The sequence below is a fragment of the Camelus ferus genome, chromosome 17 (genome assembly GCF_009834535.1).
Source record: "Camelus ferus isolate YT-003-E chromosome 17, BCGSAC_Cfer_1.0, whole genome shotgun sequence".
Taxonomy (NCBI): domain Eukaryota; kingdom Metazoa; phylum Chordata; class Mammalia; order Artiodactyla; family Camelidae; genus Camelus; species Camelus ferus.
Window position 1 is genome coordinate 42,777,035 of NC_045712.1, and position 26,146 is coordinate 42,803,180.

Consider the following 26,146-nt stretch of genomic DNA (forward strand, 5'->3'; position numbering starts at 1 on the left):
AAGTCTTGACTATTGTAAATAGTGCTGCCCTGAACATTGGAGTGCACGTGTCTTTTCGAATTAGAGCTTCTTCGGCAAATATGCCCAGGGGTGGGATTGCTGGATCATATGGTAACTCTATTTTCAGTTTTTTAAGGAATCTCCATACTGTTTTCCATAGTGGCTGCACCAAACTATCTATGATTGTCTTGACAGGTAATGAATTTTAACAAAATTTAATCCCCTAGAAATCAACCTTGCTTTGTTTTCATTGTGTTCATTTACTCATTTTCTCTTTACAGTAAGTGAGCCTGGATCCATCTGTGATAGTGATGTATGTCTCCTTCTAGAATAATCTTTAAACTAAAACTAGCAAGACATACCTTAGGTCTGATTTGGAATGTAGGCTGGATTCTATAACACAATGGTTACTTTTAGAGTTTTTCCATTAAGTCTACTTTCTGTTGCTCAAAAGATTTCAAGTAAATTTATGTGTGTGTGCCCCACATATTTTACTACAGGCAATGATGCCCAAGGTTCAGGGTGTTCCTCCTGCATCCTCACCCTACCTGGAGTCTCATGTGATTTGGCCTGCATTCTGCCAGCTTTTCTAAGGGCAGCCACCTTTTGGGGCTTCCCTTCTCCTGGAATGAATGTGGACAGAATGAGGATCAGAGCCAGAAAAAGGCTGAGGAATCAAGGATGTTAAGAGCCACCGCTGTTCGGAGGTAGTACATTCAACGAGGCTGATGGGTTCAAGTGATCTGCTAAGAAACAAGCAAGTCTTTCTTACTAGAATGTTCTCAGAACTGGTTGGCAGAACAGCTACTAAGTACTGGGACCAAAAAGCCTCAGAGATGCAAATGATCTGATTCTATGACATAGGCGGGATAAAAGGATTAGCCTTTCATTTTTTTTAGGGGTGAGGGTGAGGTGGACAAAGGAATATGAAATTTCCTCCAAATCACAGCAGGGAAACAGCTTCCATTTTAAAAGGTAGACTTAGTCTTTTAGAGTCTAGTTTTGCCTCAAAAAGTCACATCTTCTGCATCTCTGCATTTCCTTATGATGGTGGCTCTACTAGAACACTCCATGAATCTCCGAATATGCTAGAACATGTTATTGTTCGGACTTAGAACTTCTGGCTCCTTATGAATACCAAAGTGACTGCAATTTATTGAACTTAAAAAAAAAGTGAAGTGCAACTACAATTATTCATTTATGTCTGAAGAATTTTAAGAGGGCTCTTCAAAAAATTTTGAGTGTCCAGGGGAGTGACAGCCAGGGCTACAGATCACTAGCTCAAACCGCATCTCTTCCTATGTTGTCTCAGGGACTCAAAGTGGCATGGAATGTCCCAGAAAAAAAGAACAGTGAGAGGCCCACCAGATGGTGCCTGACAAAGCACAAAGGCCATGGTGTGCATGTCACACTGGGGTCTGTCAGGAGGATCAAGGAGAAAGCCCATGTGACCACAGCCCCTCTGGAGCAGAGCTGGAGACAGCAGTGGACGGTGGACGGGGGTGGCTGGGCCCAAGCAGGGCTTCGAAGGCTGCCCCACTGCTGAGGGAGGCAGGGGTGTGGAGGAAACCCCTGGAGAGGAAGCAGGCAGAGTCTGTGCTGGAGGGAAGGGCCAGCGGCCTGCTGCCAAGGAAGTGCCCCGTCCCTGCCCCTTACCTTGGACTTCGACCTCATGAAAGGAAACCCCACGCTGCATTTGAGGAAGTCGGACTCCAGCAGTTCACAGGAAATGCCCATTTCCTCCTGAAAGACAAAAGGCCCAACAGGTGGGCTGGCTGCACCCAGACAGGTGTATGGCAAGGGGGGGGGGGGGAGTGCAAATGGAGACCTCAGCAGACACGGTCCTGCTTTATGGAAAGTTCTCAGACAACGGCCACTGTGGGCCGTGTTGGGCTGAGGAACCCCTGACAGGCTGTCCCCGGGCCTCCACTGACCGCCCGCCCTGCCGGAGGGTCCCTGGGACGACAGGTGCAGACGACAAAACCACTCTGCTTTCCTAACCAACGCTCTGGCTCTGAACCCCATGCTCTCCTGGTGACATGGCGCGGGCCTGGGCCGGGCCGCGCCGCGCGTGAACTGGACGTCTGCTTAGCTTTGGATTAAATGGCAACGAAGTCTCCTTTCTGGCCCCTTTCTCCTAAGCCCACGGCCTAATCCTGCCTTTCAAAACCTTACTACTTCCAGAAAGACAAACATACTGAGGAAAACAGGGCTTCTTTCCACAGCCTGAAGCGGTGCGGGCGGAGCTGCTCCCGCCAGGCCTTGGAGGCGGGGGGCGGGGGGCGAGGGGGCCTCCAGCGCAGGCGCGGGGCTGGACTCCGCACGCAGGCGCGAGAAAAGAGGAGAGGGGCCGTGGGAGGGGGCTGACGTCTCTCCACCTGGACACAGCGTTTACAACCCAGGTCCAAGGCAAGCGGGAGCCTCGTCATAACCCACAAGGCCTCTCCGGGTCACTGAGGCCAACTCAGGAGTTCCAAGGGGAGACAGAATGGTTGCTGATTCTGGAAAGGACAAGGCACAGCACAGAACTAGCACTGCCGGTATGGCCAGAAGCTGGGGCACTGGAGTTCAGTGAGGCCACGGGACTTCTCCAAGGTCATTCTCCACTGACTCTAAAACCTGTCTCCTTCCCCTTCTGGGGCCCTGATTTTCTAAGAGGGAATCAGCCCCAGCCAACAACACAACAGCAGCCAGGAGGGGCCAACTCGTGTGGATTCCAGTTCTGAAACGCCACCCAGGCTACCTCCTCCAATTTCCAAGACCTGCCCCTCAGCTCAGACCAACCTTGCCAGCTAGAAAGGTGAAGTACACTTTTCAAAACTGTGTGTCCAATTAGGAAAAAAAATCTGAGCACTTATCACAAAATACTTTTTGAGTTATCAGTTATACACATATACACCTATACTAATATATTATAAACATTATCAAACACACAAAAGGTAAGAAATAGCAGAAAATAAATAACTTATCTGTAGGGTTAGAAGTCAAAATAATCATTAGGGAGGTAGCGAGAAGAAGAGAGATCTTGAGATGCTGGGGATGTTCTCAGGTGTGATTACTGTGAAAATTCATTGAGCTGGGCACTTAATGATTTGTTTATGGGGATAACTGATGTCAGTGATTGTAAATTTTCTAATGGTCCTCCATGACCTTAGCGAGTATCCCTCGTGTGGACTTGGGACCTCCTGCATGAGAATCGGCTTGGGAGCAGATTCCTGGGCCACACCACAGTGGTCTGAGTAGCAGACTCTGATTGTGGGGCTTGCAATAAGCATTTTCAATACGTGGTAGGTGACAAGGTAAGTGTCCTGCTGTGTGATGAGTGGGAGCCACTGCTCTGAGTTTTCCTTTCTTTGGTCCATTCTACAGGCTGCTTGAAGAACCTTCTTAAAACACCTGTCTCCATTGTGAACAGAATAAAGCTCAGAATCTTAACACTGGCATCCGATTTGGCCCATACCTGTTATAGGCCCTCTGTCCCCTGAGCACATACGTTACTATTCTACAAATACCCTCCTCCTGGTATCATTTCCACACTTTTGTTTAGGCTGTTCCCAACTTCAGGAACACCTTTCCTCAGCCCCTCCTCCCAGGTTTTCTTCATCCACCTTGTCCCAAACATTCACGGGCGGTAAGTTCACATACGTAACACAGACAGGGCACAGGATTCAGAATAGACCCCGAATATCCATTGGGAGGCTGGGTCATTGCCTCCCATGATCAGCACTGAGGACGCAGGTCTGAAAGACAACAGTCCCTGTCCTTGAAGAGCTCACAGTTTAGAAGGGGAAGACCTCCCAGCACAGAAACAGACACTGACACGGCACTGTGACCGGCAGTTCTTGGAACCTTGAGGACACATAATGGGAAGTTCAGTACAGAAAACCAGAGAATAATTGCTCAAAAGCCGTCTTAACTGTGGGGCCCAAAGATTAGACTTAATGATTCTCTGTGGGTGGTCTCTTGCCACCATCCTCTTCCTGATATTCCTTCCCCCATAAGTAATGTCCACAATTGGCCGAAGTTGAAGCTATTCTAAATCCTAGCTAATCGGTATGGGCATTAGAAGCAGCAATCCCAAGCCTAGGTGACCTTCTCTCCCTTAGACAGTCCTGATTCGTGCCTGCTGTCCTGGTGTAATTATTCTCAAGAGCGTCCTAGCATATACACAAATTACATTATTCAGCCCAGTTCCAGACTCCTTTTGGAAAGTTGAAAACCCCACTGGAAATCCCTCTCAAACCAGTAGAGAGGTTGTCAATTTAAGTCAAAAGTCCTTCTGTTCTTGAAGATTTATTATTGCCCTGAAGATTCCCTTCAGGTATTTACATGGGTGTGAAGGACTGACTGTGGCTTTAAACACTGACTCTGGAACTTGAGGGGACCTCCGCTGACTTAGCTCTGATCTAAGACTGCTTTCGGTTATCCAAGAACTTCTGAACTACCTTATTTCTGTGAATTCCAAAATGCTAGAAAATAATATTTAAACCAGTATTTACTGCATTATTCCAAGTCTCTCCTCTACACTTCTCAGTCTACTAGAAATCACAGAATTTGGGCTGGAGCTTGGTGGGGACAAGCAAAAAAGGGGGAAAAACAAAGAATTCTCCAGGAACAAGGGCACTGAGAATCCAGTTCACGCTCATGCGCTCCCGGAGGGTAGCACAGGGAGGGATGTCACGGTCACCCTTCTGCCACCTGTCAGCCCCAACATGGCCCTCCCACGGCTACGAAAGTCCCCTTGACCAAAAGGCTTTAATTCTATATTCCGCTCTCCTACTGCAGCTGTGAGGGAAAGAGCCTCCCAGAACGGGGGCTTTGGCAAACACTGTGACTCCCGGGGTGGACAGCATAGGTGCTGCATCCAGAACCCCTTTCCCGGATGGGTTCAACAGTCCCTAGCTGAGTGGGAGCCACTTTGCCTGGGAGGTTACAATGCCCCTTCTCGCAAGCATCCTGCAGCCTACGATTGACGTGGGTGCAAAGGGCTTTGATTGACATGGATGCAAAAGGCCGCCCCCTTTGCCTCACGGTGAGACCAGCTGTGCTGTGCAACTTATATTCCAGAGCCCCTAGGGGAGGAGGCAGAGAGCACATCCTTGTTTGGCTCCTTCCTCTGCCCCACTCTGCCCCCCTTCATGCCTCATCTCCCAAGAGCATTTCTGTAATAAATCACTTGCACAGGAATCCCCGTCTCAGGTTCTGCTCTGGGGAACCTGACCGCAGACAATGCTCTTTATAGAGAGGCTGCTGGCACTGAGAGCTTCTGGAAAGTACTGGGCATTTGTCCCCGGGTGGGGAGAGGCAACGGAAGGGGAACACGCATGTGGTAATAAATCTTGTTCAGCTCCACACTAACCAGGAGAAAACTTTCTAACTGCAGGTTTTAAAGTCGTCGGCATAACTCCCTCCACTGGGGGAGCACTTTACCCCGAAGCAGCATCAGCACCCACTTCGTCTGGTTTCAGATCATGCCTAGGGCATAAGCTTAAAAAAACAGAGTCATTATGGAGCCAGGCACCACCTGCCCTCTGGAAGTCAGGCAGACATCCTGTAGGCATAGAAATTCCTAGGGAAGCTTTAACAAATGAACTCTGGGGGCTTATGTGGCTAAACTAAGCTGTCCGCTGGCTTTCGACATCATCAGGAATAGTGAGCTGGTGGGAGGAGGGTACTTACTACCTCTGCCAGGTACCCACCAGGAGGTACACGGGAGAGATTCCAGGGACCAGGCTTCCCCTTGGCTCTGATTCCTTTCATGTCCCAATCATTGCTCACACTGACTTCAGCTCAGAGAACTTAACTTCAGCACTGTTGCAAGACTTATGATGATCAGTTCTCAGCTGACAGGGAATGCGGACCAGGGAACAAACTGTCTACCCTCTGTCCCTGATTGCCAGTCAGTGTAGAATCTGATAACCCAATTCAAACACAGTACAGATCTACTAAAACCTGGCTGCAAAGATGCAGGCTTTCATGAAATCAATGAAAGCGATGATCGAAAACCGCTCAAACCACTGACAGCCACTGACACATCTGGATCTGGCAGTTTGGTTAGATCAGTTAACTGTTGAAAAGGTCAAAATTAGTCTTGGATGATAACACTTTAAGATGCTTCAGAAGGTGAGGATTTAAATACAAAAGATCAAGAGAAGTCCTTGGGGGAAAATATGTCATTGTAAAAGTCAACCTTTCTGCAATTGTTCTAAAAAAAAAAAAAAAGCATGACATGAAGCACGTTACCTTATGACGTAATAGGTATATTCACGTCCAAAAACTGCCCATTAGGCACTCAGTCACTTCTTTTGTTTCAGAAATTAATGCACTGCTATCTCTCTAAATTGAAGCGTAGCTGATTTACAGTGTTGTGTTAGTTTCTGGTGTGCAGCACATAGATAAACAACAAGGTCCTACTGTGTAGCACAGGGAACTATATTCAACATCTTGTAATAACCTATAATGCTCTGCTATTTTCAAGATGCTACTAAAGCAAATAAGCTTTTTGCCTTGGGTCTCAGACATCCTTGACAATTATAATTACAATGTTCCAAGAGCTGTTAAGTGTAGAGTAACAGAAACTCATTTTCATAATCTGTAGTTTCATTTTTCAAGGAAAGTCCCAAACAAAACATGCAAAGGAAAAAATTTCACTACGAAATTTGGGACCCTATTTTAAACAGATTCACAAAAGTGGCCTTTTTCCCAGTTCCACTTTTCCTTGGCTAGCAGGGACAGCCAAGGCTGTAAAACACTGTCAAGGTTTCTCCCTGGAGATGGGGTGATCCAGTTTAAATTTTATACTTTTTTTTTCCCACCAAGACACAGGATCAGGAAAACATCAATTAACATTTTTTTTTAGGACACATGATGAAAGCATACTTGGTTAGTGCACATTTGCCGCTGGATTTTCAGCACCTGGCACTTAGTAGCGCCTGAGTTTGCCCTTATTACTTGAAGGGGCCTTGGCTCCTCGGGGATTCGGATGAAGGGACTGCAAGCAGCAGCTTATGTGCCGGTCTGCCTGGCATGGGAGATGCTTGCCTTGGCAAAGTCTCTCTCTTTTCCAGACATACCTCGGCTGTCCGAGTCCCGGGAGCTTGGCCAGTGGAGCCAAGCTCCACCCCTGCTTGTAACGTGCGGTGTGGTTGGCAGGAAGGATCAGATAATGAAGTTAGCGAGCCTCCTTGGCCTTGGGGCTCCTTCCTCCCAATCACACAGCATCTGATTTCGCTCTAGAGCGGAGCTTTCTTTGACCACCAACACAGCGCTCCGTGGGAGCAGCAAATCTGCGAAGTCTGGTCAGGGCTTACGCTGGGCGCCAGGGCGAGTGTGAAGTTTAACTTCCTGCTGGCTACTTCCTCATGTGTCTGTTGCACTGAGGATGACCCTGAGTGTCCAATGTCCAGCTGCAGTTTGGCAGTTTGGTGTTCATCTAAGACCCCCTTCCTTTCTTTCAGGCACATGAGCTGTGACCCCTGTGAGCTGGTAAGCTCTGCGTTAACTCAGTTTATAGAGAATTCAATGAATTTTGGAAGCATTTTATCCCCAATTCTCTGATTCACTGAGGAGTCAAAGGTGAGAAGGGATTCCCAATCACCTGGCCCTGTGACTTAATAGAAAGTTGATTCCCAGGAAATACTCTATTGGCCCCCTTCAAGGATGACTCAGCCTGAACCTCAGCAGAAAAACCAGTCCTATTCCCAGAGGGGAATCCTTTGGGACAGGGCCCATGCAATTTCTCCCCATGAAGAAAAGCACATGGGCTTGTTGCCTAGACGTGCACACGCTTTGGCACCCCTGTCCCAGTTCTGATGACTGGCTCAGATATGTAAGAGCCATGTGTCGTCAGGAAAATGAACTGGCCTTTCTACAAGCTTCCACTTCTCTCCTGTAAGATGAAGCCATAACACCTGCCTTCCAGGACGGGCACTGGGCTGCTAGTACTGAGAGCTGTAGAAATGGAGCAGACAGGCAGCCTGTCCTCAGTACTGGCTCATTCTGTGCCAGGCAGCTCCTCTTTTTACGAGGAGGAAGCTGGAATACAAACGTTAGAGCACTTGCCCAGGGTTTCCTAGCTGGCGATATGAGAACGGATGAGACAGGGTCCAGGGTGGGCAATGCCAAACAAGGAACAGACAGGGTCCTCCCTCACCCTCTCCCAAAGAACCCACGGGAACTGAGCCTGAGCAGATGAGGAGCGTCAACCCATTGAGCCTGTAAGGAGCCTGGAGCACACGGGATGCTAGGACAGATGCCAGTTGTGGCGGATGGCCTGGCAAGGCTGGGGCAGCAGTTGTAGACCTCCTGCCTGATGGAGGCTGGCAACTAACAGTCTAGGGGAACAGAGGTGATGACCGGCACATGTGGCGGTTTTGGAAGAGCGGGGCAAAGCCAGCACTATAAAACAAGTTCCTTTGTAACATTCTGTCTAAACCTCCATTCGGAAGCAAAGGGCCCAACTCTTCTGGGTTTGTCTTTCCAAGCCTAAAAAAGTGAAGCCAGCAGGAGCTATAGTCAAAACAAATGTTTGAGACAGATGAACCACGTAACTGTTAAAGCAAAATTCCCCTTGGAAGCTAAGGAGAGTTAGGTTTGGAGCATGCACTTTAAACAACCCCGTCCCTGTCACAGGCAGGGGGAGATCAGCTGTCCCAGGAAGAGCAATTATCTGATCAAAGTGGAGACAGGGAAGTCTCCTCCCAAATGGTCCTCTTGGCCCTTAGAAAAAAAGTGCTTTGAAAGCTTTCAAATGAATAAAAATAATATTGCATTAAAAAAACAGTGAGAATCAGCAATGACTTGAACAAGCTGTCTTATTCCTGTAACATGTCCCTCCTTAGTCCCCCCATCAGCCCTGCTCAGATCTCATCTTTATATTTTCCCAAGATGAAGACAAATCAAAATACTTCCCCAAATGCTGGTCATTGCCTCCTTCGGGATGATAGGTATACAAACTTAAGAATCTAAACAAACAAACAAATAAAAATAAATCCATCAGGTCTAACTGAAAAGCCCAAAGTGAACAGACTAGTAAGCCGTGTCTTCTTGGGCTTAAAAAGTAATTAAAGTGTTTGATTTTCATCCAGAAGGTTTTTCCTCCTGGTACAGAGAGGCAAATGATTTATTCTTAGATTTTTAAAAAATGGTTTCTATTCTTAGATTTTAAAATATATATATATATATTCCCCAGTGCCTGCAAATTCTTGATCAACAAACTAAGAGTTCAAAGTTAAATTCCATCTCATGAATCAAATTATTTTGATTTTCTAGCTCTCTTCCTCTGCCCTACAGGCTGGCTGAAAACTCTACAAGGTGGGGACCTCTTCTGAAGTGACTGGAAAGAATTTAACATCATGGCATAAAAACAATTTATGAGTGGTGTTTGGATGAAAAGGTTTTGTAGGAGTCAAGTGTTGGAGGGGTGCTTATTAAAACCCTGGCTGGGAATCTTGATATTAGAAATGCACTTGGAGTGAAGAGTTCCGTCCCACCTATCGGCCCACTTACACTCCTGCAAGCTCCAAGCTCATTTGTGAAGGACCTTGCTGCCAAGGGCCTAGCTACTCAAAGTGTGGTCCTTGGACCGGCAGCATCAGCATCTTGTGGGAACCTGTTAGAACTGCAGCTTCTCAGGTCCCCACCCAGACCTGCTGAGTTAGAAGTCCTGTTTTAACAAGATCTCCAGGTAACCTCTGTGAACATGACCATTCGAGAAGTCCCGCTCTATGTCACTGACCCACCACTCAGGAAACATGATGTCAACCCCTGGAAATCACCTTCCTGTGCTCTCTGCCCCACAGAAAAAGCTGGACACAGCTCATGCTCTTTGCAGACTACTGTCTGAGGACATACTTTTCTGGAGCTGGAGACCCACCTATTGACATGCTCCTTGTCTGGTTTCCCTGACCTGGACCAATGTAAAACAGCTTCTTTGTGGCTGCCCTGCTCTCGTGGTCCCCCACCCTGGTCTAAAAGCTGCCCCAGATGAATCCTAACATACTCTTTTGCTCACTTTTGCTCAAAAGCCTTCAAAGGTTATTAACAGCCACCCCTGCCACTGATTCCTAACTGGAGTGTGCACTGGAACCACCTGGGAGCCAGAGAGACCATGCACAGCTGTGCAGGCTGTTCACTGCACAAGAGACCTGGCTGAGGGGGAGACGGGGACTGAAATCCAGCCCATGCAGCTCTCACCAAACCCTGCACCCTGGCAAGAGGCTGTGGACCACCAGAGGGGGCACTTCTCTGCAATTTGTATACTGGTGCTGGAAAGGCTGTGATGACTTTGTGGGGAGCTTGGTAAATCAGGCCCCCGTGGAAGCCCCACCGTGGACCCCGTGAATCAAAGCTAACAGCCAGCATTTGCTGATAGCTCCCTGGGGGCTTCCAATACGCACCCAAGCTAAGAACCCTCAAAAGCGGGGTTACATTAAAATGCCTGTTAAAGATGCAGATTGCAGGCCCCGCCCTCCAGAGTGGGATTTTTTAGAGCAGAAGCAGGGTCAAGAAATCTGGATTTTGAACCATCTGAGGCAAACGTTCTGTGCCACCCCCTGCCACCTGAAGTGTAGTTGATTTACAACGTCGATGCCACCCTTTGAAGCACTGGCCCTGAGGGCAGCACAGTCCCTGCTGTTTTGGAGGTTAAGAGATTGAGACCCACCCTGCCCTTTCCCCTTTGGTAGGAGAGATAAATTAGGGGGTGGGGATTAACAGACACACATCACTATATATAAAATAGATAAACAAGAAGGCCCTACTGTATAGCACAGGGAACTATATTGAATTTTTTGTAATAACATATAATGGAAAAGAATCTGAAAAGAAAAAAATATATATGTGCATATATGCATGACTGAATTACTCTGCTGTACACCTGAAACACTGTAAATCAACTACACTTCAGTAAGAAATTAAAAAAAAAAAAAGAGATTGAAACCCAGGCAGAAGGAAAAAAAGTGCTTTCCCTGGGGTTCTAAGCCTGGTGAGGACAAAATATGTTATTCTGGCCCTCCCTGCCTGAGTCCTCAGACTGGACCCTGCCAACCATGCCCCCAGGGCAATGACTCAGAGAGATGAACTCCACAGACACCACGGCCAGCTCCAACAAGGGTGCCGGTCCCCTGCTGGCCCAGAGAAGCCCATCCATTCATTCAGCAAGTGTTTCTTATTTTGTCCCAAATGGGAAACAGCTTCCCTAGAATGATTCTTATGTATGAGACACGTATGTTTCCTGTTGCGTCTCACATTCCTTTGTTCACTCTCTTGCTCAATAATTATTAAGCAGCCCCAATGTCCTTCATTGGGTCACATGCCTTTGTAATACAGTCCTCCGTGTCTCCAGGGGATGCTTCCAGCCTGGGAGGAGGGAGACGGACCAACCTGTTTGAGGAAGGACTCGTGGATGCTGCTGAGATGAATGCTTGGGCCAAGTGCGCTCCCAGGGCTGACATCGGTCTCTCGACGAGAGAATCTTAACTTCCCCCAACCTCACGGCCATTAGTCCTATTTCGTTATTACTTACTATCATTATATACTTTCATTATGATTACTGTTGATTTACCCTTCCTTTTAATTAACTAAAAAAAAATCTACAAGTTCTTTAAATTATGGAATCCAACATCAGACGGTGATCCACCAGAGATCCCCATCAGTGCTGACTTCAGTGGGGAAATTTAGTTCACCATTTAAACACATACGTCAAAAGCTGTGACAAGTGACAATAACCAAAAATACCATTCATAAAAACGGCAAGATTGTGCTGAGGATCTTCTTGTTCAGAACTGCACCTAGCAGATTAATAGCCTGAGAACTGGTCCCCTCAGTGAGTATAGGACCTGTGCTCTGTTATTTATTCAGCAGATATTACTGGACTAATCCCACGGGCCAGGCACACAGGTGTGTCCCTGTCCTAAGCAAGCTTTTCTGTTACATGTCAGACACAGAGTAACTGCCTTGGTGGCTGAGCTAACAAAGAAACATATCAGCTGAGGGTTCAAGCTTCATGGAATGGCCACGAGGAAAGGACAGAGAAGGGAGCTCGGGCTGTATCTTAGGTATTCAAGGAAAAGCCTCTGCCAAGAACCTCCACGGTCAATACACAACAAGAACAATGGCCAGCACTGAATTAAGAAGGACCCCCTAACATAACTAAATGCTCAAGTTACGTGCTTTTCTGTATTTTCAAGAACAACGGAGCCAGGCTTTGCTTTCTAGGATGCTACTTGGTTTTCTCTATACTTAGTTTCAACATTTTAATTAATCAGCTAGTTATGACTTACAAACAGAAGGAGGAGGAGACGCTCTTGGTTATTTTAATGGCGAGGTTTCAAATGCAGACTAGAGTGGCTGATGAAAAAGTTCTATTTCCTGGTTCTTTAAGAAAAGGATGAGCTTCAGGTTCCTAAGACTGCCTAAGCCCCAGGAGGTCTGTTCTGAACTGGCTGGAATAAACTAAATTTAGGATTGCGTCAGAAGCAAGCTCGGTTGTGGGGAGCGGTGAACGGACTGGTGTATTGCTTGCTTCCCAGGCTCTGAGCGGGCGGAAGGAAGGGACTGATCAGCATTTCTGTGTCTCTCTCCCACAGGACAGTTTCACCGATTCTTTATTCTCCTTTTGAACATGTTTCACTCGTCTTGCTTTCTTAAACACTGGTTTTTAGTTCTGCTTCAGATGGTGAGACAGATACACACCATCTCGCTCACAGCAGGGCTGCGCTCTGTCTGTGTCCCCAAGGGCCTCTTCACCCCGCACGGCCACGTGCACCGACTTCCCGGCCACCAGCACTTGGGTGTGTTCTTTGTTGGGGGACAGCCCTTGAGCTGTTGGAACTCACTTTGCCAGTGAACATGGAGAGATGGGAGGGCCTGGGAATTCATACTTCTTTAGGGGGACCCTTAACCAAGCTCCCCTGCCCCTGACTGCAACACTATGTAACCTGTACTTTGGATTGTGCCCAAGTTACCCACCGTCTTCCTCGCACCCCTCCTTCCCCAGAGGACTTTGATATCACACCTCTGCTGGGCCTCCTTCCCCATTGCCCTAATGGTTTCTTCCAGAAACACATCCTAGTAAATTACTTTGAAATGATGTCTCGTCTTAGGATTTCATTCTAGGGAACCCAGACTGAGACAGCGGGAAAGAGAGCATCACAGAAACACCCACCTCCCTTCTCCCCCTGCCTCAGGGAGGGGAAGGCCAACCTGGTGTCAGTAGAGCATTTCAGACTTTAAATGAGTGGCCTCCCGGCTCTTGGAAACTCTCTCACTCTCTCTAATGCAGGAAGCAGGGCAGAGCTGCTTCACTGGGCCTGCCAGTTCTAAGCAAACCAGGATCTTTTCAAACAAAGCACTCCAGCCGCCAAACGTTAAGGATGCCAAAGAAGACGGCTATGCAGACTTACATGACTCACAGATCGATTTTAATTCACTTAAGTGCCTCTTAAACATGGACTCATTTAATTACTGTTCCTCAGCATCTTCTCAAGGTCCACTTCGGGAAGGATGCCTCCTGCATTATCCACACCAGGCAACAGGCAGGGGAACAGCAAAATGAGGCTGCTTTCCTCTTACGGACCTTTCCAGGGGAGGGAACTGGGGCCCTGGAAACTTCTCGGCTTGTGATCACACGATTGTTTTCCAACTGACTTAGTTTCATATCTTAGTTCTATCACTTATCAAGTGGTGCCTTAAGTTACCTCCCCATAAAAATACAGATGGTAATTTCTACCCCACAATCTTGCTGTAAGGATTAAACACTCGTTACCACGTTGGCTGCCACCACATGCTGATGCTATCAGGTCTACAGTGGGACCTTTCAAGTGTTTTCTTTGCTCAGCCACCTACAGTTGCTGGCCAGTCCTCAGGCCCCAAGCTACCCCCCAAGAATAAGACCCTCACCCTGGCTGGGCTGCCTGAAGGCTAAGAAGACAGAGCTAATGTGTATGGAACTTGGACCAGGTGGTAGACGCTGCTTTCAGCCCTGTGCTAGGATGCACTGATTTATGCCCCCCACTGCCCCACAAGGTACGTATGACATCATTCATTTTACATATCAGGATTCAGAGGCTCAGGGGGAGGGTGAAGGAACTTGTCCAAGGTCACACAACAGCCACACAGTAGAGCTAGAACGCGTGTCTGGCGGTCTAACCAGAACCCCTCCCTCCTGCTTCTCAGACAGCAGTCTGCAAAGGGGCCTTTGGGGTGCTGGCAGGTCTTCTTTCCTCTGCTCTGTCATGACCCGACTAGCACAGTGATTCTCAGACTTTGTCGTGCACAGAGCCACCTGGAGGTATGCAGAAACAATCTGCTGGGACTCGTCCCCAGAGCTTCTGACTCCGGAGGTCCGGGGAGGGGCCCGGAAATGGGCTTTTCTAATCAAGCCCCAGACGATGAGGATGCTGGTGTCGGGAGACCACAAGTGGAGGGCACGGATGGAGATTCTCAGAAACACTGGTCCTGGGCTGAGTCTTCAACGGAGAACAGTCCATGAGAGAGTAGGGCTTGGTCTGTGGGGCCAGTGGGCCCTGAGGGGCCCCTCTGGGGATGCTGGGTAGCCTCCAGGGCCCCTGCCACCAATGTCTGGGAACCTTCACAGCCACCTGCTGTCACTGTGACACCCAGATGTCACCTTTCCCCAGGTTGCCTCCAACTCTCATTCTACAGAATGGGGTTAGAAAATGAACTTAATGGCGATGCTCTGGAGAGGGACCAAAGTGGGAGGAGGGGATGGACAAACACCTACAGAGTGCCTTCCTCATGACTGGCCCCTGAGGTACCACCTTACTGAAGTCGGACACTGTGAGAGGCAGGGCTCATAACCCCCACTTTATAGATGAGGAGAATGAGGCTCTGAGAACCCGGGCAACTTGTCCAAATGTGTGCAGCTGTTAAGTGGCGGAAGTGGGATTCAAACCCAGGTCAGTTTGGCCCCACGGCCCCTGCATTTCCTCTGCCCCAGGCTGCATCCCCATGACCACCTGCCTCAGCCATAACGGGCACTGAGCAGGCTACAGGGGGAGGCCCACGATCCCGGCGGAGTTTCTGCTGGGAAGCCAGTGTCTCACAGGCCGCATTGTGAGCCGGGAAACAGACCCAGGTCTGTGTGGGGTTTCCCAGCCAGAAAGAAAAAGGTCAAATGTTGTCTCATCGGCTCGAGGATCCAAGGCTTGTCCTTAGCCCAGACAGAAGCAGCAGTGTGACCACAAGTGGAGCGGTCCCAGGCCTTCAGAAATGGCCAGGAGACCCCTTGCTGGCAGCCAACGTGCCCATCTGTCAGTCCCAACCAGCAGTTCCCTCATGAGGGACGCTCAACAGGCTTTTTATAAAGAGCAAAGAGAGTTTTCTTTGGCACGAGGTTCAGATTTCCTGTCCTGTTCCAGTGACCTCATGAGGGAGTGTGGAAGCCCCCCACCCCAGACCCCACCCCAGTGCCAACAATCTCGGCTTCACAGCTCAGACTTCCTGCTTATCCTCCTCCTCCCTCTGTGGCTCAATCCACTGACCTCCTCTGTGTTTGGAAAGGCAGCCCCTGCAGCTCGAATCTTCTAGATGAGGGGCCGTGGAGGAGGGAGGCCTCTGCGTCATTAGCGCCAACTCTGCGTCCCTTCAGCAGACAAAATTTTAACTGCTGACAAATGACATGTGGGAAAAGAATTCTGTGTTTAAGTCTTAACGATCGGGCAGCTCTAAAAGGTAAAAGGCAAGGTCACGCGAACTTCGAGACCACAGAAGATCCCAGTTTTGCTGTTGCCCAGGGGGCCGAGTTCTTTCCAGGGTTTCTGAGAACGGGTTTTTCTAGCTAGAAATTCTGTCCCCTCCCCTCAGCAGGTCATCAACCACAGTCTCCAGTCGACGGCGTTCTCACCAGTCACTTCCGGAGCCACTGGTCATGTCTTCGTGTTCTAAGTGCACACTTCAGATGGCCTCAGAGCACTAAGGTGTCAGGGCTGGGGTGGAGAGAGCCTCCTCCTCCGTCAACATGAGCAGGACTGGAGGGTTAGGATCCGTCCACTCCTGCTGGCCCGGAGGCTTTGGCCTAGTTACCTGTCTAAGCCCAATTTCTGCTTCGGTACATGGGGTCACAAGGCTGTGGCACACAGCTGTTTCTTGCCACCTACATCCATCCAGCTTTCTGCCGACTCCCGACAAGCCGCCTCTGGGGTGCCGTCTCTGCCCCTCCCTCAGCCCAGGGGTCCTGGATGACACTCCACCTCACCCCCACTCCCTGTAGATGTGGGCCACATGACCCAGGCTTCTGCTTATTAGGCCAACGAAACGCAATGAAACTTCTGCTGGGACTTTTGTGAAAAGGGGTTCCTCGTCTGCCATTTTGTCACCCTGAGAGGACAGACTGTCTGACAACGGGGCTAAAAGAAGAAAGAGAAGCTGACGGACGGAGAGAGAGAGAGACCCTATGACAATGTTCTGAGGCACAATAAGCTGTGGCCAAGGCCAATTCTAGGTTTTTTCAGTTTGCAAAATCACCTTTTTTCACTCCAGCCAATCTGAGTTGAGTTTTCTATTTCTTACCACAAACAGGTACAAATACCTATCTCACACTGTTCTGAGGAGCAAATTAAATAAAAGCCCTTGGAAGGGCGTGGCAGAGGGCGGGCTGGAGGACAGCCCCCTGAGTAGCCTCTGTGCTACAGCTCTGGGGCTCAGCTCCCCCGGGCGGCCAGGAGGCTCAGCTATGAGGGCTCTATACACCAGCGGGGTTTGGGGGCACTCATCAGAGGAGTTTCAGAGGACCTGTGTGAAAGTCCAAAGTGAGGTGGAACCCTCTGGCTACCTGGACTCCACAGAGGAATGACCTAATCTTCTCAGGTCCTGAATTATAAGGGTGGCTTGGGTTCATTCATGCCCAGCCAAGGTGCTCAGGCTCCCTGGACATCACAGCCTGTCCTGGCCCATCAACATCTGGGAACGCTCCTGCTGAACCCTGCAGGGCCAAGAGGTCCTTTCTGTTCTTAATGAGCACCAGGTCCTGTTGCAGGCACCTGATCCACAGCACCTAACTTACAAGCCTGTAACATCCATCCCAAATAGGTGCAGCGGTTTCCAAATACATCCACACATTATTTAACACTCCTCTCTTCAAAAGGTGTTGGCTAATGCCCCTCCCCTTGAATATGGGCTCGACTTAGTGACTCGCTTGTAAAGAACAGAACGTGGCCAAAGGGATGCTGGGTGACTTCTGAGAGAAGGTCACAAACGGGTGAGCTTCTGCCAGACCCTTGCTCTCTTGGCTGGTCCTCTCTGGGGGGAACCCAGCCGCCGTGTTATGAGGACACCCATGCAGCCTGCTGGAGGAGCCCACACGGAGGAGACCCGAGGCCTCCTGCCGACCCACCACCGACGTGCTGGCCGTGTGAGAAGCCACCCCAGGAGCAGAGCCTCCCGCCCCTGACAAGCCTTTAGTCAGCGGCAGCCCCAGCCAACGTCCTGCCTGCAACCTCACGAGAGCCTCCCGGCTAGAACCACCCTGAGTTCCTGACCCTGTGTGAGGGGTAATAAATGTCTGTTGTTGTCTTGCTAGGTTTTGAGGTAATGTGTTACACAACCACAGATAACAAACACCAGAGGCGTCGCTGGGGCTGCTGTGCAGAAGGGGAAGCAGAGACCCAGAGTCAGACAGCGGGGGAGCGGGTGTGGACAGGGCCCAACTCACTTGGCTCCAAGCCTTCCTTGTGTTTTGGCCATAAGAAGGGTGACCGGGCATCCCATTTGCCTGGGTCAGCCCCAAGTGATGCCTGTTTTCCTGGGGCTAATTATTAATAATTTTCTCATTAAGTCCCTAAAGTGTCCCAGCTTGTTAGATTGTATGGTCATCCCTGAAATAAGGAATCCACCTCTAATGTTCAGGCCTCAGAGTCCCTCTTGGAGGACACCCTGTGGCCAGGATGACTCTGATCAGTGTCCAGGCAAGAGCCCTGCTCACCCAGGATCCACACAGCCTCCCACGTGAACCCTGGGCTCCTCCTTCAACATGACCTGTTACTGTTATCTCTCTCTTTTTGTAGGGGGTGGGGGAGGACAGCAGTTATGTTTCCACAGGATTGCCAGCTCGCTGATGTCAGGATCAGGCCTCAACTGAAATTGTGAGGCAGGGCAGTAAGAAAGGAAGCTTTGGCATCAGACAGATGGAGGGTCCGGTCCTGGACCTGCCACTTAACTAGCTTCGTAACTTGGAGCAAATTAAATCTTCCTAAGTTTTTGCCTCCGTAAAATGGAGACGGTCATTCACCCCCGCGGGGTTAGCCTGAGTGTCCCTGAGACGGTGCAGGTGGCGGCGCCTAACCCAGTCCATGCACACCGTGGGGGTGTCCCCCACCTAGCCCAGTGCTGTGCCGAACGTCTGTGAGAACCACCCTGCTCACAACAAAGAGTCGGATGGAATCCCTTCCTCCTCCCTGAGTCAGAATGGGAGCTTCGTCAAGAGAGGTGGGAGGTTCTTTAGAAACCCTGGATTCTCGCTTTCCACCCTAGACTTTCCAAAACCATGCGCTTCCTCCCCTTCGGATGCTCCACCTAAGGAAGAAGTGTGAGGATGACAAGGTCCCCCAGTATGCTCTCCATCCCACGGCACCCACACCACGGGCCACTCCCCGCATCCCAGCGGACCTTATTTCTCCACCTTGAACCTGCGCAGAATTCCTGACTTGCTCTTACCCACTGAATGTAGCAGAAGTGATGCTGGGCCTGTTCCAATCCTTATCTCAAGAGGCTCTGGAATGTCTATCCCCTCTCTTGGACCCCCTGCCGGAGCCACGGGAGCCCGGGCTGGCCTGCTGCAGGATGGGAGGCTGCGGGCTCTGTCGCTCCCACTGGCCCAGACCACAGCTGGGCTCCAGCCAGCCTGCCAGCTCCCCTGGGACGCCTGAGTGAGGGCAGCCAAGGGCAGGCGAGCCCGGCCCTGGCTGCACAACCGCTCCTAGAGTCAGGAGCAGCATTGCACGGTGCTTGTGTTAAGCTGCTATATTTTGGGGTGGTTTGTTACAGTAACTGATGCAGAGCGGCTGTGAAGAGTAAAGGAAGGCACCTGCAAGTTACCCAAGCCCTGCTGAGCTGACAGGGAGCGCTCAGGAAAGGGCAGCCACAATGGGGTGGTCACCCCCGACCCCCACCCCCTCACCACAGAGCCTGTGCTGAGTGCCATGGGGAACCTCTTACTTCACTTTGCAAAAAGCTAAGGTTGACTCTTTTCTTGGTAAAACCCCAAGAAGAGGAAGAACTGACATCCAAAGGCAAAAACAGAAAGATTAGAGAGAAGGAGAGTAAGAAAATAATTGCAGAATTGCAGCATGAATTCCACCAGGCTGGGAGCAATGGGATCGCACGACTGAGCCCGTCTACTAGGGAGGAGGGAGGACAGGACCTAGGGGACGTGGAACATACATAAGGAACCCTGTACCACCTCGTTTCACTCGCTCCTTGTGTCCCCTGGGGGCTGAGGAGTGAACCTCTGAACAAAGAAAAACATACCAACTCAGAAGACAGATGACAAAAAATGGCTATCAATTCTATATACTGTCTCCAAACTCTTAAAGCACTCGAAGGTACTGCAAGTAGAAAGAAATATAAGAAGGAAACAAACGTAACAAAAACGAGGAAGATGTTTCACAAATTCCTTCAAAGAAATTATTTTCCTCACCGTCTGAATGTGCAGCCACTCCCAGAGATTTCACTCCAACAGAAAATAACTCATTGGTAAGACTGTTCCTGAACCAAATATTTGTAAATTGTTGAAGCACATTCAGCTTTTTATTTGAATTGCGCTGACCTCTGTCAAGATGCTTTTAAAAAATATTTTCAGTATTAATCCTTCTGTAAACAGAAGGAACTTGTGAGTGAAGTAATCAGTTCCTTATTTACCTTTCTTAAAGTCTGGATTTTCTTTTATTTGTTTAGCTCAAAATAAGGTTTCTTGCACAGTATGGTTTAAATGTTATGATTTTTTCAGACATTTTCACATTTATTTATTTTTCTTAATTTATCCAGTGTCAAGAATAGGTCAGGAAGAGCAAAGGTCTAGATGCAAATTCTCACCCGCCTGCTTCCAAAACACACACCGGCTCACCTCTTCTTAGAATGCAGGCTGTCTTCCATTTGGGCTCGTGGGAAATCTCAGTATATCTATGATGTCCAGGAAAAGAGATGACTGATGCTTTTGCTCAAATGTCAGAAAGCAATTACGGGCTGAACTCAGGTTCTGGGAGCCTGGGCTGGGATTGGGGTCAGAAATGGGTTTGGCATTTGCCTCAGCTGCCCTGTGTCGTCTCCTCCTGGCTCAACTCTGACTCTAGCTCTGGCATGGCGAACAGTTCCTGTGGCCCCGCATTCTGCTGCAGCCCTTACTGGGACAGGATAAGCCACTCCTTCAGAGGCAGCCCTCGGCTGGCTGGGGAACAGGAGCCCAGGAATGAATGGTCCAGTCTCCTGCCCTCTAGCAAATGTTTATGGGTGACTTTTGATACACTTCTCAAAAGGTCCAGGCACCACCAGCAGTGACCTGAGATGACACAGACTCAAGCTGGCTTTTCTAACACCGTCCTGTTTCCTGGGCCCCCGCTCCAATAAACCGCCTGCACGTACATCCTCATTTCAGACTTTGCAAATGGCAGATGGCGACTACCTGTGGCCAGGAAGTCTTAGGAAAAGGAATGGTCTGAAAATCAACACTTTGGGGAAAAGCTGAATCAAAAGGCCCAACAGTCCAACTGAGGCTAAGCGAGAGATTTCCAGAGGGAGCTGCTTGGGGAAGTGGCCTCCCGACAGCTTGAAGGGCTAAAGGGCAAGGTTCTCAAGGGCAAATGGCCCTTCTGGAATAGACCGGAATGTGTGCAGGGGGAAGGAGATAGAGCAAGACTGTAAGGAATTAACCTGCCTGGGTTCTTGCTCTGCTAAAACGAAACTTCCTTTAGTCTTAACTCCATCCTCCAATTCCACTAACCCCCACCTCCACGGCAAGCCCATCTCATAGGAACTGCTGGACCACAGGTCAACCGTTAATTTTCTGTTGCCTCCATCCTTGAGTCCCCACTGGAAGAGAATGTCTGAATGACTCTGGAAAAGGACGATGCCCCACGGGACTTGGTGCTGCTCGAATACTCCTTGTTTCCCAAAGAGCAAGCCAGGTCCTCGAAACCTGAGTAAACGGTGGCCATAAAAGGGCCCAGATGCTCACCAGGCAGGCTCTTTCCTCTCGCTGCCCAGTTAACTCACGAGGCACAAGCAGGAGAAAATGGTTGCTGCCTACTTCTCAGCCAAGTAAAAGAAACCTTATTTTCCAAAGCCAAAACTAATACTGCCTGTGGAAACTGGCTGGAAGCCGGTGCAGAGCACAGGCAGCGCATTTCACAGGGCACATGGCGTAACCCCGGGCTGGGAGACGAGAGCTGGGGGGTCAGGGCTCTCCTGCACCCAGCTACGCTTCTGGGGAAGCTGAAGAAAGGAGGAACTATTCTGAACCTGGACTCGGTCTTCTCAAACAAGGACCATCATTATGCTATTTGGCTTTGTGATGCTCAGTGGATCATTTCTTTTCTCAGGGCTTGTCCCATCTCTCAGATGTAAACTTTTTGGTTTTTCAGAGCCTGAGCATCCATCCTCCTTCGACAAGTTCAGGTTTAAAGCATAGAGCCATCAACTGCCTAATGACTGTCCACAGTGACCAAATGTGTAAATGGTTTTTTTATGATGACAATTCTGGTCTCAATTAAAAGGCTTCTGTTTTCATCAAGGATGGTTTTTTTATGGTTTATTTTCTAAAGTAAGGAAAAATTGTAACTGTACACCCTTTCTTCCCCAGATTTAATTGTTAGACTAAAGCTGTATAAGTACATAAACGTTTCTATGGTGTTTTATAAACATATTTGGAGGCTCCAACATTAAGGCAAAACAGAAGTGGAAACACTCCCGCAACATTCCTCCCTGCGTCTATGTGTAGGCATCTCACTGTGGGCTTGCCTGGTGCTCCAGCCTCGTCTCTGCCTGTCCTCTCACTCCCTCCCGCCATCCCAGCCACGCTGCACTTTCCTGCAGTGGCCTGTGTGCCTGCTAGCGCCAGCATCCATGCTCTTCCTGAAAACCCTCCCACAGAGCCTCAGGGAAATCTCCCACGGCACCCACGTGTCTCCACTTTCAAGCTTCAATCATTTTCATGAAGAGTTCATCAGATCTCTATTCCCCAAGAGACTGTAAGCAGACTGAGGGCAGGGTGCATATCTGTTTTGCTCATGTACGTCCTAAGCCACATCCATATTCAATGCACAATTTAAATGAGTGAGTGAACGGCATGATGATTCTACCCACAACCAAGCCAGCTGCCATTCTAAGCACCTACTTTCCCATTTGTAAGTCTGGTACACAGAGGAGGAAAATTAATTCCTTTACACCTTTAGGATGTAGGTTAATGGTCATCTCCCCAAGATCTAGTTCTAAATCATGCAAACAAGGGGCTCTAGGTTATTCATTCAGACTCTTGTTGGGAGACCTTGCCTTTGACTTATCTAGAGTAAAGCAAAATAAAAATAAGGGCTTTTATCCCACGAAAATCACAGCTGTCTCTACAACCCAGCATCAGCCCACTGTACACCAGCAAATCAGAACTTGTCTCAGGATTCCAGTTGTTACACGATGTAACCTAAGCCACCGATTTCCTTGGTGTCTAAAAGAGCTTCAGACCCACTGTGACCACCAGCATCTCTTCTTCCAGCCATCCATGCTCAATAGGTAAACATAAAAACAGGAAGGTCTGTGCTAGTTCCACCTTTCCAACCTTATTTAAGGGCAGAGCTTTCATGTCTGATCTTCCTTTTATTTTGAGTTCATGTGGGGACAAATTAATTCCAGAGAGGAAAACCCAAGGGTGAGACTCTTGCCAGCTTTCTAGGTCTGATGTAGAGACACGCAGGCACCATGGGAAAGCTTGCTCCAGGAGGAACTGGGTGGGAGCTGGGTCTGTGTGCTAACATCCTTGGGAGACTGAAGAGAGCCTTGTTCAGACACATTGCAGCTGTCTCTGAAAATTCATCAATGCTTCCTTGCCCACTGCCTCTTGCATTAAAAAAAAAACAACCCCCCCCCAAACTAGTGATGTAATGAGAAAGATCAAATTCATGAAGCACCTGGCACTCCGGAGGGTAAGAGCCACAAAGCCACGTGGCAGCCGGCACACTGCATCTGACATGTAAATAAGCCTCTTTATGCAAAGAATATGCGGTCCAGCGCACTGGCGTCAGCCTGTCTGCGCCTGCATCCCTGCTCTGCCACTTACCAGCTGTGGCTATTCCTTAACCTCGCTAAGCCTCGGTTTCCTCACCAGGGAAACTGAGATCATAATTGGACATGTCTCCTTAGGTTGTTGTAAGAGTTAAATGTATCAATGAAAGGTACGTACTGAGCATAGTGCCTGTACATAAATGAAACAAGCACTCCAGTAAGGGTTATTAGCGCCTGCTGCCGGATCATGCCCTGCATGTCGCCAGGACAGAGAAAGAACAGAAGCTTCCTGCTTATTCTTGCAAAAGCCAGCAAAAGCCTGACACTGATGAAGACAACACAAGAAGGAAAACTACAGACAAATCTCGTTTATGAAAACAGATCCAACAATGTTAAATAAAATATTCACACCCTGAATCTAGCAACACAGGCAAAGAATGACATACACGATGTCCAAGGAGAGGCTGGAACTTTAAAAATATAATTGATGTTATTAAAATGTCAAAAAAGAGAAGCAATATGAATGGCCTAATATCTCAATATTTTAAGCATTAAGAGTTAAGGAAAGAAATTATCATTTCAGTGACCCCAATTGATCAAAATCTTTGGATTTAAATGAATTAGATTAGGCCTCATTCAGAACAAATACTTACGAAGTAGATTTGTATTAGGTTGTATTCCAAAGATAAAATACTCCAAACAGGGTCATTTGAGGGCAAAGGCTGTGGACACACACACACAAGACACACACACACACATACACAATCAAAACATATCTGATTGGCCAGATCAGTAATTTGTGAAGTTTCTGTTGTAATGAACAAAGTCTGTTTCTGAAAAAGAGGGCCTGCCTGTTTTAGGTCTGGGTCCCCAGAAAGCAGACCAGGAGATGAGGATTCACCATCAAAAGATGCATAAAAAAATGTGCTCCCAGGGAGATGCATGAGAGAGTCGGGGAAACAGGAGAGGGGTCTGGGAGGAAACTGGGCACAGAGTGAGGGGCCTCACCTGATCCCATGGGGGAGCTCTGGAGTGAGTCGCACCTCAAAGCTGCCCCACTCTAGGGTTCTGGGCGTTCGTACACCTTCCCAAGAGAGTCATCGGTCAAGAGCTGCCACAGTCAGGGTACCTGTGGCTCTTCGTGACTATGGGTAGAGAGGCTCCAGCAGCCTGAGGTCAGCCCTCCAGACAAAGGGTCACAGGTGCTGGGTGTTAAAAGCAAACCAAAGTGGGGTGTGTGTGCAGCTGGAGGGGCAAACGTGGCAGGGAAGGGTTAGAGCATGTCAGGGTGGAACCCTGCCAACACTGTTGGCTACATGGGCCAACTGGATAATGGACTAGAGAAGAATCATCATGCCCCTGGTCCATGCGGCAGGCTTGCGAAGGTAACCCTAACTCTTCGGGGAAAGTCAGCAAAAGTGTAGCTCAGGAAGAAATCAGAACCACAGTCAAAATTAGAATCAGACTAGAGATAATAAAGAAATCCAAATCTCTGGTAGCATGCTTTCGTAATTGGTTTTTAGTGTTAGCTTATTGATTGGTGAATCATGATTTGCTTTTTAAGGTACTCAAAACATTTTAGAGAGACTTCTGAAAAAATGCAATTGATTGAGCTTGCATTTAAAGCTAAATGGGAAAATGTCTTAGGCTGGACCATTTGAAATTGCCAATATACGGCTATCTTTGACCTATAACAATATCAGTTTCATATAGCTCAACAAAAACCTCTTAAATCCATGTTTTTAATTCATAAGTTATGCACGTATTATGTGAATATTTGTAAAATGGTAGTTGTTTCAAAATAAATGAATTGGATATTAGATATAATACTAATAGAAGTAACCATTCCTTTTCACGCGTAAAAGCTCTTCAGATCTGAAAGGATCTTACAAATGGACTGAAAGCTTATTTGACAAGATGTCAGCATCCATCCATGTTAATGCACTTCCTCAATATGATTAATGAAATGCAGAACTCAGGTCTACAACCAGGATCTTGCCCCAGTGAAGCTGAGCGTGAGAAGGATGCTCACGACACCTGCCGTTGTTACCCACTGCTTTGAAGTGAGAGGTGGAGCACTGCTCCAGAAGAAGTGAGGTTTTAGTATCAGAAAAGAGGGAGTAAAATCACTATTTGCATGTGCTATGATTTCTACTAAAAAAGGTCTACATTAATGAAACGGAGAGACTAAGATGTAAGTTCAGTAAAGTCACCAGTTAAACTTATGCCAAACTTGAAAGCTTTTTTTTTTCCCACATACATGTAAAAGCCAGCCACACAATATCATGCAAAAGGATACCACTTACAATAGTAAATACCCAGGAAAAACAAGACCATGTAGGATGGAGATGGGAGAGAAAGGGAAAAAAGTAGATGGACATACAGATCAGGTTCTTGGAGGAGAAACCTGAAAACTGAAAAATGTATACAGACTCTTCTAAAATTAAAATATATTTAAAATAGTTCTAGTCGCATTGCTACAGAATTTTTCTGAACCTAAAAGAATGGCTTACTTGAAAGAAAAGCATGTGATGGCAGAAAAAGCTGAGCGCTGAGAGAGACATTTCTTCAGATATTAAAATGTCATATTAAGCTTCAGCAACTATAGCTCATGGTGTGACCCCAAGGTAGAGCGATCAGGGAACAGAACAATCTCGTATCCAGATGTAAATGGGAATTCTAGAACACGAAGAAGAGGGTAACTCTGAGTCCGTGGGGCTGTGGGCGAGTAATGGAGTGCTGAACCAATCTTTCGGAGACATCTGATCACTTGTGACCAATTGGAAGAAATGAAGTTGGATCTCTACATTTTTCTCCTTACGCCAAAGTAAATTCCAGTAAAAATGAATTGAAAATTTAAGTATTAAAAAAAAAAAGAAACCATGAAGCATTAATAAATATTTGGGTCGATATCTGGAGGTGG

The 26,146-nt window shown here is 48.2% G+C and overlaps 1 protein-coding gene and 1 long non-coding RNA gene across 2 annotated transcripts in view; one reads left to right on the forward strand and one right to left on the reverse strand.

Moving 5' to 3' along the window:
• Positions 1-26,146, reverse strand: part of ITGA9 (integrin subunit alpha 9) — a 315,170-nt gene that overhangs the window by 78,206 nt on the left and 210,818 nt on the right. The window contains exon 19 of the mRNA XM_032459242.1: positions 1,657-1,743. Within this exon, the coding sequence (XP_032315133.1) occupies positions 1,657-1,743 (87 nt within the window). The remainder of the gene's footprint in view (positions 1-1,656; positions 1,744-26,146) is intronic.
• LOC116657272 lies at positions 1,293-17,192 on the forward strand. The gene is made up of 3 exons (XR_004312380.1): positions 1,293-1,302; positions 4,786-4,787; positions 17,105-17,192. It is a non-coding gene; the product is annotated as an uncharacterized LOC116657272 (long non-coding RNA).